Genomic DNA, 13,046 nt, shown 5'->3' with positions numbered 1-13,046 from the left:
GCCGTGTGGCCTGGGGCGAAGGAGAGGGTGACTATTCAGCTATTCCTACAGCTCTCCTGAAATTCAGACCCCGGCACTGGTCATTACTGGTCGCTGATACTGGTCTGAGGGTATAAGGAGGGAGAAGCTGTCCACAGTTGGTTTTATTGCCCTTAAAAATCTTACAGGAATTCCATGTATCTATTCAGGTGCCTCTTGGTTGACCGTTTGGAGAACTAGTTCATCTACAGAAAGTAGAAAGATAGGTTGGGCACTGTGTCTCATGCCTGTAATCCCAGAACTTTGGGAAGCTGCAGCGGGACGATGGTTAGAGTTTAGGTGTTTGAGACCAGCCTGGGCAACATAGTGAGACTCTGTCTCTACAAAAAATAAAAAATGAGTGGGGCATAGTTGTGCATCTGTAGTCCCAGCTACTCAGAAGACTGAGGTGGGAGGATCACTTGAGCCTGGGAGGTTGAGGCTGCAGTGAGCCATGATTATGCCACCGCACTAAGCCTGGGTGACAGTGATACCCTGTCTTAAAAAAAAAAAAAAAAAAAAAAGGAAAAGAAAATAAGGAGATGGGAAGATACCTGCATTTCTCCTGATTTATTTGTGGCCAGGAGCTCATTCTAAGTAAACATGTGGTCTCACGTGGGAATGCACTGGGTGGTGCAGTCTAATACACTCTGCTGTGACTGTCCCCCTGCCCTCAGACCCAGGGGCTCAAGGAGCAGCCGGTACTAAAACCCGATTTATTGAAGCACACGTCAACCCTCCCATGTCACAAAAGTCTCTGCAGTGGCTTCACCCACTGCTTCTACCAGTTCCTCTTATGCTCCTTTTAACCAGTTGATGTGACCCAAGGTGGATTTCTGTAGGACTTGCCAGGTCAGTTGGGGACAGACAGAGACAGATTTGCTCTTTAAAGCAGACACTAGGTGGTGGTTAGTGTAGGCCAAAGTGGGACTGTGAGCAGTTGTTTAGGGGTGAGGGGATCTTACTTGGAAAAGAGGCAAATGAGGGATGGGATATAACTCAACCAGAGCACTTACCAACATGCCCCCTTCCCTGGTAATGCTGGAGGAAGTGCATGGCCAAGGAAATAAAAGACAGGGTTTCATTAAGTGATTAAAAAAAAAAAAACCAGGGCTACAATCCAGACTTCTTACACTACAGAGCCTAATACATACAGAGAGGAGTAATTTAGGAGACAACCTCAGTATCTTTCAATTGAACACATTTATTGAGCACCTACAATGTGCCAGCATCTTTTACAAGGATAATACTCCAAATGAGTCAGGATCCTCCAGAGAGTATTGGGAGCCCTTCCGGACGAGAAAGATGCTATTGGAACGGCCAGAAATGGAAGGGAAGGCTTTGGTAAATGTGTTCCTGTGAGTCCCTCTCCGTGGAGGGACTGCCCTTTCCATGCAGTCTGCAGTAGGTGTCCTCTCCCTGCTCACCTGATGCTGTGGGAACATTCTGCATTTCTTGCTTTCAAATGCTGTCTATGATGTCCTTTGGGGTCACTCAGTTTGGTAGATTGGACTGTGATGAGGGCAGGTCATTGGGAAAGGGTGGGGCCAGAGTTGCACTCTAAAGCAGTCCTAGGTGAGCATGTGAGCATACTGAAATAAGGACACTGATTAGGGAGAAGGAGCTAGCCCTCGGCTGTTAGCCCTTTTTTTTTTTTTTTTTTTTTGCCTCACTGACTTTTGCTACTGATGAACTTGCTTCCCTGTTCATGGGAGGCAGTATCATCACCTCTGAATTATTTTTCTCCTTCTCCCTAATGTTGTTTGCAGGTTGCTTTTCATCATCAGCTATTGACTGAATCACATTTCTGGGCAGGAGGTGGAGTGCTGGTGGCTTTCCAGGAATCAGCTCTGCAGAAAGAAGCTCTTTCCTGTTCTGAGCCCTGTGGTTCTGTAGTCATTGGTCTGACCTGAGTAGCCCATTTTCTTGGCATGACACACCACAGCAGCAGTGGGCGGGAGACTTAGAATTTTTGTTGTTGACAGGAGCTGGGAATGTTGAATCAACCTCAGGCAGCAGACTGGCTCAAGGGATAATAAGCTATGACCCTTGGGCCAAATCTGGCCCACCAGCTGTTCTTGTAAATAAAGTTTTATTGGCTGGGAACAGTGGCTCATGCCTGTAATCCCAGTACTTTGGGAGGCCAAGGTGGGCGGATCACGAAGTCAGGAGTTCGAGACCAGCCTGGCCAACATGGTGAAATTCCATCTCTACTAAAAATACAAAAAATTAGCAGGGCATGGTGGTGTGCACCTGTACTCACAGCTACTTGGGAGGCTGAGGCAGGAGAATTGCTTGAACTCAGTAGGCAGAGGTTGCAGTGAGCTGAGATTGTGCCATTGCACTCCAGCATGGGCAACAGAGCAAGACCCCGTCTCAAAATAAATAAATAAATAATAAAACTTTATTGGAACTCAGTCACTCCCGTTCAATAACATATTACCCATAGCTGCTTTCAAACTACAGTGGCAGAGATGAATAGCTTCAACAGAGACCATATGACTGGCAAAGCCTAAAATACTTATTATCTAGCCCTTTTCAGAAAAAGTTTGCTTACCCCTTGTCCTGAATTAGTAGACTATATATTTTCAAAAATTTGAATTAAAGCACAATATTACAATTCTGAGTGTTGGAGAATCCAGAATGCTTGGGGCAAGACCTAAGGCTCTCATTACAAGGATGGCAAAGACTTGAAGCTTCAGCTGAAGGCTGATGGTTGGTAACTGCTGCCTGGAGGGTTGTGTTGGAAAGGACTCTGAGGCTGTGTCTGGGCTGGCGTGGGCATTTCCAGAGAGATGAACACTGTGCCATGATTAATTCAAGGAGCACCAGCCTGGGAATTGAGCTTGGCAAACCCATGCTCTTCTTCCTCAAAGGTAAAATAGTATCCAGGGACAGCTTGGCACTGCCCCCGATGCCAGCCTTTGGCATTGCTGAGGTTGGAGCTGTAAACAAACATACCCTTACTGGGGTGAGAGGGAGGTGAGATTCAAATGCCATTTGCACTGTGACAGTAGCAGATAACAGGCAGGAAAAGCCAAGGTCGTTGGGCTCCAGCTCTAGTGTTAATTAAAGCTCCCATGCAGTCATGTGAGGCTGGCAATGCACTGGTGTTTGTTCAGGAGAGCGTTTCATGTACAGTTTCCCGTTTGGGGGAGAACAGTATTATTAATCTGTGCAATCAAAATGCTGGCTAAAATGTTCCGAATCACTGAAAAACGAGAAACATAGGATGTGTGACCCAGCATGGTCACTGTAGAAAGCAGTAGACGGTGCGGCTCTGTCATTTGAATACAGCCCTTAGACTGTGGTTTTTGAAAGTTGAAGAATCTTAAGCCTACCTGCCCATGATGTCTAATGGCCTGTAATTCTGTAATCCCAACAAATGCTCTTCCTCAGTGATCCAAATAAATTCAGGTAGTGGAGCGGTCTTCTGAAGCCCTTCATCCATTCCAGTGAAATGTGCTGTTGAAAAGGTGTATGCATATCTACTTTCTGGAATTCACATATTTTAAATGCACCAAGAGTCTGTTACTCATGCTAAATCTTTATAAAACACATTAGCAACTTTTGTATAAATCCAGAGTTTTAGGCGCTGCACAGCTTCAAGGTGAGGAATTACCTGTAGTCTGATATATGTTTACTTCTCAAGCTGACTTTTTCCACTATAAGCAGTGCTTAAACATCCCTAGGGCCACTGTTCTCTGGTAATGTAAATATATATGGAGAATCCAGTAAGGTGTGCGTTACGTTATTATGCAGTAATCCCTCATACAAGTCACTTAGTATCTCTCCCACATTCAATATTTTGGCCTTAATTGATTTTCCTTCATACCATGGAAAAATGGCCAAATTGGTTCTGGCTGACTAGGTTTTCTTTTCATTTCAAATAATTATATAAGCCATTTAAATTGTATAAACCCTCTAAACCATATTTCAAATGCTGAATATTCAAAAAATATATTTTATGACAAGTTTGTTGAGAATTTATTTGCATAAAAATGCCAGTATTTTTCTGCTGTGTCCCTAGAGATACACCACCCCCCAGATAAAAGTGGGTGGTAGGCAAATGTGCTACAGCTCCTGGGAAATGGATCATGAAGAATGCGGTGCGCTCAGCAGCCAGAGGGGCAGTGTGGCCTGAGTCTGTGTGTCTGAGTTTGTGTGTTTTGAGAACAAGAGCAGAGGGCATTCAGATGTAGAATTCCTCCATGTCATTATCCCCTGGGCCAGCCGACCCTGGGGGTGGTGGCACATCTCCATCCGTCTGCTTGACTTTGGGGGTATCGCATGGGAGCTGTGGGGAGGAGTCTGTGAGGGTGGAAGTGCTGGGAGCTGGGGGAGCAGCACCAGCTGACGCTGAGGAGCTGGAAGACCTTTTGGTGAAGAAAGGGAGGGAAGCCCAGGAGGTCTCTGTGGTCACCCTGCTGACAGCGGGCAGTGGTCCCTCCCTGGAATCCTTGTGAGTTGCCCAGTGGCTGCTGCATCTTTCGGAGGGGAGGGGTGTCTCCACTGTGCTGCAGAACCTACTGGGCGCAGAATATGCAGAGACCACAGACAGGTCCGAGGAGGAGAGCCGCAGGCCTGTGTCCACATCTGTCTCCTGGGCCCCCTCTAGGTCATCGATGGAGAGGAGGTGGCCATGCCTCCACTCTGATGCCCTGTGCCCTGGGGCACCTGTGTTTGAAAACCACTGTGGTTCAGCTGAGGAGGCCGGGGAGGGGCCTCCCGTGGGCAAACAAAACAAGGACTTGCTTCTCTGGAAAGACCAGGGAGGGTTGGGGGTGCTGTTGGCTCGTCCGGCAAATTCCTGCTGGTGCCCAGGAGGCAGGCCTGTCCGGATGGGCCCCGGGTGAGGACTGTTGAGCGGGGATTGCTGGCTGCTGCCAGGTGTATGGGTTGGTACAGCAGTGCTCGGCAAAGGAGTGGAATGACGTTTCTTCTGGGAGGAATGATGCGCTCTGCCAGGTTTAGGAAACTTCTTATGCACCCTGTGTGCCTGTGTGGGGAAGGCAGATCACATTAGTGCAGGATGGGAATTGTTAAATGCATCAGGAAACACAGTTACCAGTCATTGGAAGCTCCTGGCAATGTCATGGCAATAAAGCATTGCCAGCATTACCAGCTCTGCAATCTCCAGAGCAAAGACAGAGGTAGCAGAGCTTTGAGGAGCACCAGACAGACTTTTCAGTCTGAGGAGCCATCTCCGAGGCTAGGAGGAGATTCAGCTCCTTATCACAATACGGAATACTTTTTAAAGCACACATGCCCATTGTGCTCAACAAATTGGCAAAAAGAACACGGGTCTGGCTGAGCAGGATAACAGAGATAAGAATTATCACAAAATGCAAAAAGAATGCCTGCAAGGTTTGTTTCCTTCCAACCAAAGAATCACAATGTGCCCACCTGATTGATAGACACTGTTTGGAAATAGAAGACAGAAGTGATCAGGATGCGCTATGCACAGACAATTTCAGACCAGATCCACATGGGATGTGATTCTAGTACATGCATGACAGACAGCCAGGACACAATCTTAGGGTAGGGTGGTCCATGGTTCCAGACAGTAAATCCTCCATGAGTGAGGGGCTATTGGGGTTAGCATTTATCTACTTGTTGCTGTAACTACTGATTTCTCTATATACGATGCCTTTCAGGAACCATGTACACGAAAGGGAGCTGCCACCTGCTGAGTGATCCTGCGGATCCTGCAGGGGTTGGATGAGAAGCTTTGCCCTGTCATATCCTAGCCTTCCTTCTGGTCCAGCAGCCCTCCCCGGCCCTCACTGCAGCTCACCAGTAACCCGTTTCTGTTGCGCAGAACTGGAGCCCTCTCTTCCAATGCGCGTTTGCACCAGGGTCTACTTCTCTCAGGTTCTCTCTCTGGTCTGTGTCCAGGCCTACAGGCCAGAACCCAAGGCCAGCCTTACTATGCATCCAAGGTTTCAATTAAATAATGGGTTTCAGGACAGTCGGTCTGGCTTGACTTAGTATATATCAACAGTATCTGATTTACAAATCCCTGAAATAAGAAAAGAGTTCTAACTGGGGTTTACTACAAGGGCTCTCTCCTGGCATCCAGCAGGAATGAAGAGTCACCCCTTTGGGATGGGGTAAGGAGCAGCCCCAAAAGGCCTGAGAGGTGTCACAGCTGGGTGGCAGCTGGGGAAACAAACCTATTTTCTTAATCATTTGAATTGGCTGAATAAAAGAGAAAATAAGTCATGAGGCTAGGGAAAGAAGTCCTTAGGTACAGAGGTTGTTTCCGGGGGAGGGGGGATAATGTTAATTCAAATGTCTATCTTATTTTTTCCAAAAGCCAATTCCCTTGGGTGCCCTGATGTCATTTTCTTTCTTGATAAGTATGCATCACCTTGTAACTTCTGTCTTCAAAGTCTTATTTGAGAACATGCACTTGGTGAAAAATTTTGCAGTCTGAATCTGCCTGAGAAAGGAAGCCTTTGTGGTTATTGCTTTATGAGGAGCAAAAGGTCAAGGTTCCCATGCAAGGAATGCCAGGGGACGTCTAAATCTTCCACTGTCAGGGAATAGGGGACTGTTCAATTTGGCTTAAAATCAGGCACAAGTGATGGAGGATGAACATTGTGCAGTTTTGCAGAGATTTTCATGACTGTGCTTGTTTAACAGAAATCTATCTGTACTCTCTTATTTTTACCACATGATGAAGGTAGGAATCCAGACAAACCTTACATTCTGCTGCTTTGAAGAGAGATGGTACCTGGTCTTTTTCACTGGAGGGTGCCCACATGCGCAGTGGAGCTGCCTGCTGGGTGGGCGGAATTTGAGGCTGGCACGGCACTGTGAATAACAGCAGGACTCCTGGGCGGCAGCAGGAGGCAGGTGGCTGAAGAGCCTCCACATCCCTCCTGCGGCCTGGAGCTAATGTGCATGCAGGGTTTGCTGGGCGGATCTGGTGCTATTCCCTGGCTCTGTCCAGTGGCAGAGGGGTCACTTTCTAAAAGTGGGGTCTTGTTGGATTTAAAGAGAACTCGCACCTGTGAAGGTTGGAGCTCCTTTAAGTGCGGTTCCCCTGGTGGTGGTTTCATCTCTGGCCTCTCTTGTGTGCTTGCCTGCTGACCAGAAGCACCAGAGGCTAAGAGGGAGTTACTTTAGATGTTTCCAGAGACTCCTCCTCAGTGGACCTTTTTAGAGTGAAACAGGAACCTGAATCCTCCTCACACAGAAGCCTCCCCCTGGCTTTCAGCTCTTAGGGGCTGCCCTCCTGAGCTGCTCCAAGTGACAGCAACGATGTACTGGTTCCTTTCTTTCTCTTCGAAGCAGTACAGGCTAGCTGCCTCCCTGGAATTCAGAAGCTCCCTTCTTTCTATTTAAGGACATTTAAGGAACAGAATAGTGTCACATAAATTAATGTGCTGAAGGCAACCAGCCCGGGAAATTTGGTTATGTCCCTAAAGTCACCAAAAGATTGGAATTCAGTAACTGATCCAAAAGTTTTTCCTGCACCTTTGAGTGCAGTTTGCAGTTGGGGAAGCAAAGGGGTCTGCAGTGGACCACTGAGCCAAAGCATCCTTTTCAAGGATCTGGGTGTCAAGAGGCTCATTCCCTGCCACATGGATAGAATCCTTTCTCTCTTTCTCTTTTTTTTTTTTTGAGATGGAGTCTTGCTCTGTCGCCCAGGCTGGAGTGCAGTGGCACAATCTCGGCTCACTGCAACCTCCACCTCCTGGGTTCAAGTGATTCTCCTGCCTCAGCCTCCTGAGTAGCTGGGACTACAGGTGCCCGCTACCATGCCTGTCTAATTTTTTGTGTTTTTAGTAGAAACCGGGTTTCACCGTGTTAGCCAGGATGGTCTCCATCTCCTGATCTCATGATCTGCCTGCCTCGGCCTCCCAAAGTGCTGGGATTACAGGTGTGAGCCACCATGCCTGGCCAATTCTTTCTCTTTGTTTACTTTTTTAGATTTAGTACAAGTGCAGATTTCTAATGTGCAAATACTGCATAGTGATGAGGTCTGGGCTTTTAGTGTACCCATCACCCAAATAGTGAACAGTGTACCCAATAGGTAATTTTCAGCCCTCACCCCCGCTTACCCTCCCACCATCCCACCCTGTGGAGGCTCCAGTGTCTCTTACTCTACTCTGTATGTCCATGTGTACCCATTGTTTAGGTCTCACTTCTAAATGAGAACATGTGGTATTTGACTTTCTGTTTCTGAGTTATTTCACTTAAGATAATGACCTCCAGTTCTAACCATATGGCTGTAAAAGATGTGATTTCATTCCTTTTTATAGTTAAGGAGTATTCCATGCTATATATACCACTTTTTTTTTCCAGTCATCCACTGATGGATACTTAGGTTGATTCCACATCTTTCCTACTGTGGATAGTGCTGTGATAAACATCTGAGTGCAGGTATCTTTTTGATAAGAATCTTTTCTTCTTAAATCACTAGTAAAGGTGATTCTGCCCCTCCCCCAGGAACCCTGGCAGAGTCTCATGATTTGTTCACGGTCAGGGACTTTACCCTCAGCCTTGCACCTCCTCTTTCCCAGTAAGATCATTTTCTCTTGTTTTTCCCTTGGCAGAAACATGAGCAGTGTGACAATGTCTGCTGTGTAATGAGCCCACAATGGTCATTTTAACACAGGGACTAACACAAATTTGGGGCTGTCTCAAGAAAATTGGGCAATGGGTTCACATTGAGAAATCAGAGTCTTGCTCTAAAGAAAAACACCGTGTTTTGCTTTTCCTTTCCTTCTCCTTTGGGTGGTTTTCATATACTCACTAAGGATGCTGGCCATGGGCAAAGCCTGTGTTTTCTTTTTGGAATGGTCGGTACAGGAAGAGGATTTGGACGAAAAGGGCAAAGTTCACTCTAAGAATGGACAAAGCCTGCACATGTTTTGTAAAATCAGTGATGTTTTAGGCAGAAAGTTTGAAAGTTGTCAAAGAGATGCTCAGCTAGACAGGATGGCGGTTGAGCAAATGCTTGCTGGACTGTCATCTGTCTACCTTCCTTTTCCTGTCGCCATTATGGAAATAGAAGGCTTTCTGGAAAATCATCAGTTACAGCAACATACCAACTCCATTCTCCGCACAGAATGGCAGGTAGTATAATTTCGGGTAAAGTGAAAGTACGTATTCCCTGAAATCAGTAAAATGGCAGCAAAGTGATACTTAGTACCCCCAAAGGCTTCCTGCCAAGAGTTACTTAGCCTCCCTAGCTTCACCCCGCACACCTCTTGAGTGATCTTTCTGAAAGCCAAACCTGAACAAGCCCCTTGGCAAAACCCACTCCTTGGCAAATTCTACAAGACCCAGCCTACCCCTTCAGCCTTGTGTCTTTCTAGAATCCTAACCCATGTGCTCCAGCAGTTTACAACTACCATGCTCCCAAACACCTCATGCTCGTCTATATCTCCATGACTTTACATGGTGCTCCCAGTGTCTGTGCACTTAGAGAACACCTGCCATCTTCAGAGACAAAATTCAAGGTGCTGCTGTGAAGCCTCATGTGGCCACTTGCCCTCATTTGGTGAACAACATGCACTCATTTCTCTTGGGCATATTCCTAGGAGTGGAAATACTGGGCCACAGAGCATGTTTGCAGCTTTAATAGATACTGTTAGTTTCCCAAATTGGTTGCATCGATATAGAATTCTACCAGGAATGTATAAGTATTCCAGTTGCTCCACATCCTCACCAGTATTTGGCATTGTAATTCTTTTTAATTTTAGCCATTCTGATGGGTAATGGCATTTCATCATGTTGTTAATTTGCATTTCCCTGATGAGTGATGATATTGAGCATCTTATGAGATGTTTATGGGCTATTTAGGCATTCTGTTTTGAGACATGCCTGCTCTTTATGCATATTCTGGATTTAACACCTTTCTTAGATATATGCATTGCAAAAAAATATCAGCCAGTTTATGGCTTACCTTTTTGTTCTCTTATTGCTGTCTTTTCATGAACAGAAGTTCTTTTTAAAGTCATTTATCTTTTTTCCTTTAAGGCTGGTACTTATTGTGCTTGGTTTATTTCTTTATTTCTTTAGAGATAGGGCCTCCTTCTATTACCCAGGCTGGAGTGCAGTGGCACGATCATAGCTTATTGCAGCCTCAAACTCCTGGGCTCATGTGATCCTCCTGCCGCAGCTGCCTGAGTAGCTAGAGCTAAAGGCATGTGATACTATGCTCAGCCAATTTTTTTTTTTTTTTTTTTTTTTTTTTTTCTGGTAGATACAGGGTCTGGCTATATTTCCCAGACCGGTGTTGAATTCCTGGCCTCAGGTGATCCTCCTGCCTTGGCCTCCCAAAGCACTGGGATTTCAGGCATGAGCCATCATGCCTGGCCCCTTGCTCTATTTTAAAAACTTTTTGCTACTGCATCCAGTAGCCATTGTGAACCAGGATTCCTGAGTACTGTGGATGACCACAAGTAGGAGAGAAAATAAGCCACTCTTGATTAAGCCACGATTCTTTAGGTCCCTGTCATTCTCAGCTGAACCTGAGCTTACAAATTACTTCAACAAATAAAAGACATTGATATATCTAGAGGAACTGGGTTAATTGTTATATCTTCACTTAGTTCTGTGAGGCTTTTAGAAACTGGGTTGCTTGATGTCTGACCCTGCAATTATGTGTTTAAACAAATGTTCAGTTTTGTACATAGCAAGCACTCAATACATTCCTGAATGAATAAATACAAAAACACATGTGAGATACAAATACATATCTTCTAAAATAACTTAAGGTAATTTTAAGGTACTTATACATGTGTAAGCATATACCTATATATCATAAGTCATAAATACCAATAAATATTATTTGATTTTAACAGAAAAAAGTTATGAGGACTCTGATATTTTCGGGAAAAGCAGTAGCCACATCTAATGATAAAGAGCAACTTTTCAAATAAAAAAATCTGAGTAGTTGCCTCAGGAACTAGCTTTGTTTAATACTGGTTGAGTATTCCTAATCCAAAATCCGAAATCCAAAATGCTTCAAAATCTGAAGCCTTTTGAGTGCTGACATGATGCTCAGAGGAATACTCACTGAAGCATTTTGGATTTTGGATTTCCAATGCTCAAGTGATAAGTATAACGTAAATACTCCAAAATCAAAAAAAATCTGAAATCTTAATCACTTCTGATCCCAAGCATTTCAGAGAAGGGACACTCAACCCGTGTCAGCAGCGACTCTGGGGAAAATGTGGCAAGGATCACAGGAGATACTATTAATAAACAGAAAAGGGCTGGGCACCTAGAAGTTCTAGGAAACAACCTGGATATTGATCTGATGTATATTAAAAAGCTATTCACTTAAGGAGGAACAACAGAAAATCAAAGTGACAGCTGAGGACCCGGAGCTGGTACCAACAAATCTAATGATAGAATCTGTAAAACTTGAAAGAATATCATGCCCGGGTGCAAGCTTTCTCTTTGTATAAGTTCTGCATCTTTCCCCATATAATTTACTTTTAGTGTAATTTGTGAATTACCCTGCCCATTGGCTGTAAAACACAGGAGTAGACAGAACTGATTTTTATATTAACAAAGGATCATCAGAGTTTCATTAAGCATCATTGATTTTAAGAAATTTCAAGAGAGAAATATCCTGTGATATAGTTCAATGACCAGGAGGAGTTGACAGAAATGATTAACAATAACTTAGGTTAAAAATCCCATTCTTACTTTATTTGAACAACAAGAGATAGAGTATTTTGTTTTTGAATTATCCAGATAATTTGTTCAATTCTCCAATTTAATTTTCGATTGCACTGAGGGTATAATGCTAGCTTGTGGGACTGAAGTTTAGCTGATTACTGCATTCTAGCCCAAAGGATTCAAGTTTAAAAAAAAAAAAAAAAATTAAGCCAACGCAGTGTTACATGCCTGTAGTCTCAGCTATTCAGGAGGCTGAGGTGGAAGGATCGCTTAAGCTCAGGAGTTTGAGACCAGCCTGGGCAACATAGCAAGCCCCTGTCTCATTAAAAGAAAAATTACATGCATACATATCTATTTGGGAGCCTGCCTGGAATCTTGGAGATTCAGTTTAATCCCAGTTTTCTCTAGCTCAGCACAATTGACATTTTTGGCTAGATAGCTCCTTGTTGGGAGAGCTGTCCTGTGAGGATGTTTAACGGCATCCCTGACCTCTATCCACTAGATACCAATAGCACCCTCACTACCTCCCAGTTGTGACAATCAAAACTGCCTCGGGACACTGCCAAATGTCCCCTGGTGGAGAAGAGATGCCAAGTGCCCCCAGGTGAGAGTTGCTGCTAAGCTTTTGTATTATGAAAATATAATGCCCTTGCATAAACCTGGGGGTCTAAGTTCTGCGGGAAGGCCTCCCTATCATTTTTTGAATTAAATTTTTATTTTTATAAACTGATATGTAAACAGAGTTTTAAAAACAAAGTATACATTCATTCTACAAAGCTTATAATGGGGGAAAAAAAGAGATTTACCCTTATCCAGGTCTTATTTCTTAGCAGTGCTGTCTATAGAACTCTGTGCAATGATGTAAATGTTCAATATCTGTGCTGTCTGATTTGGCAGCCACTAGCCTGCCAGTTCTCCCCAGAGGGGACTCCCTCAGCCTCCTGCCTGGGCAGCTGTTAGGAACCTGGCAATCCCAGAAGTGCAATACAGAATTGCACTTCTTCCTCCTGGGCCCAGTATGGCACTCCCACTCCTGACTGTGCTTGGTGTCCTGTGGTCTAGGTCCCTGGTCCATCTTTCCAGAGTGTAAGCTTTGGCCTTCTGATGGGAAGGGGAAGAGGTAGCTGATCTGGGGGTTCAACTGGTGTATGTGTGTGTGTGTGTGTGTGTATAAAGCTTTATTTACAAAAATAGGTGCTGGGCCAGATTTGGCCTGTGGTCTTTAATTTGTTGACTCCTGTCAATTGCTTTCTGTACAAACTTCTAAACCAAATTTCCCACTCTTTCATCTAGGCATAGACACTGTCTATTTCCCATTTAGCCCGGCCATCTCCCTCCTGCTGCTTTCTTAGGGCCCAGGCCTGCAGCATCAAGTTTTG

The 13,046-nt window shown here is 44.8% G+C and overlaps 1 protein-coding gene across 1 annotated transcript in view; it reads right to left on the bottom strand.

The window, feature by feature from the left end:
- Positions 1-1,206: 1,206 nt before the first annotated feature.
- The window catches only part of FAM124A (family with sequence similarity 124 member A), a 60,847-nt gene continuing 49,007 nt past the window's right edge, over positions 1,207-13,046 (bottom strand). Inside the window, exon 4 of the mRNA XM_025364340.1 lies at positions 1,207-5,017. Coding sequence (XP_025220125.1) covers positions 4,211-5,017 — 807 coding nt within the window. The 3' untranslated portion in view covers positions 1,207-4,210. The remainder of the gene's footprint in view (positions 5,018-13,046) is intronic.

The sequence above is a fragment of the Theropithecus gelada genome, chromosome 17 (genome assembly GCF_003255815.1).
Source record: "Theropithecus gelada isolate Dixy chromosome 17, Tgel_1.0, whole genome shotgun sequence".
Taxonomy (NCBI): domain Eukaryota; kingdom Metazoa; phylum Chordata; class Mammalia; order Primates; family Cercopithecidae; genus Theropithecus; species Theropithecus gelada.
Note: the sequence above shows the minus strand (reverse complement) of the source record. Positions and strands in the feature narration are given on the sequence as shown.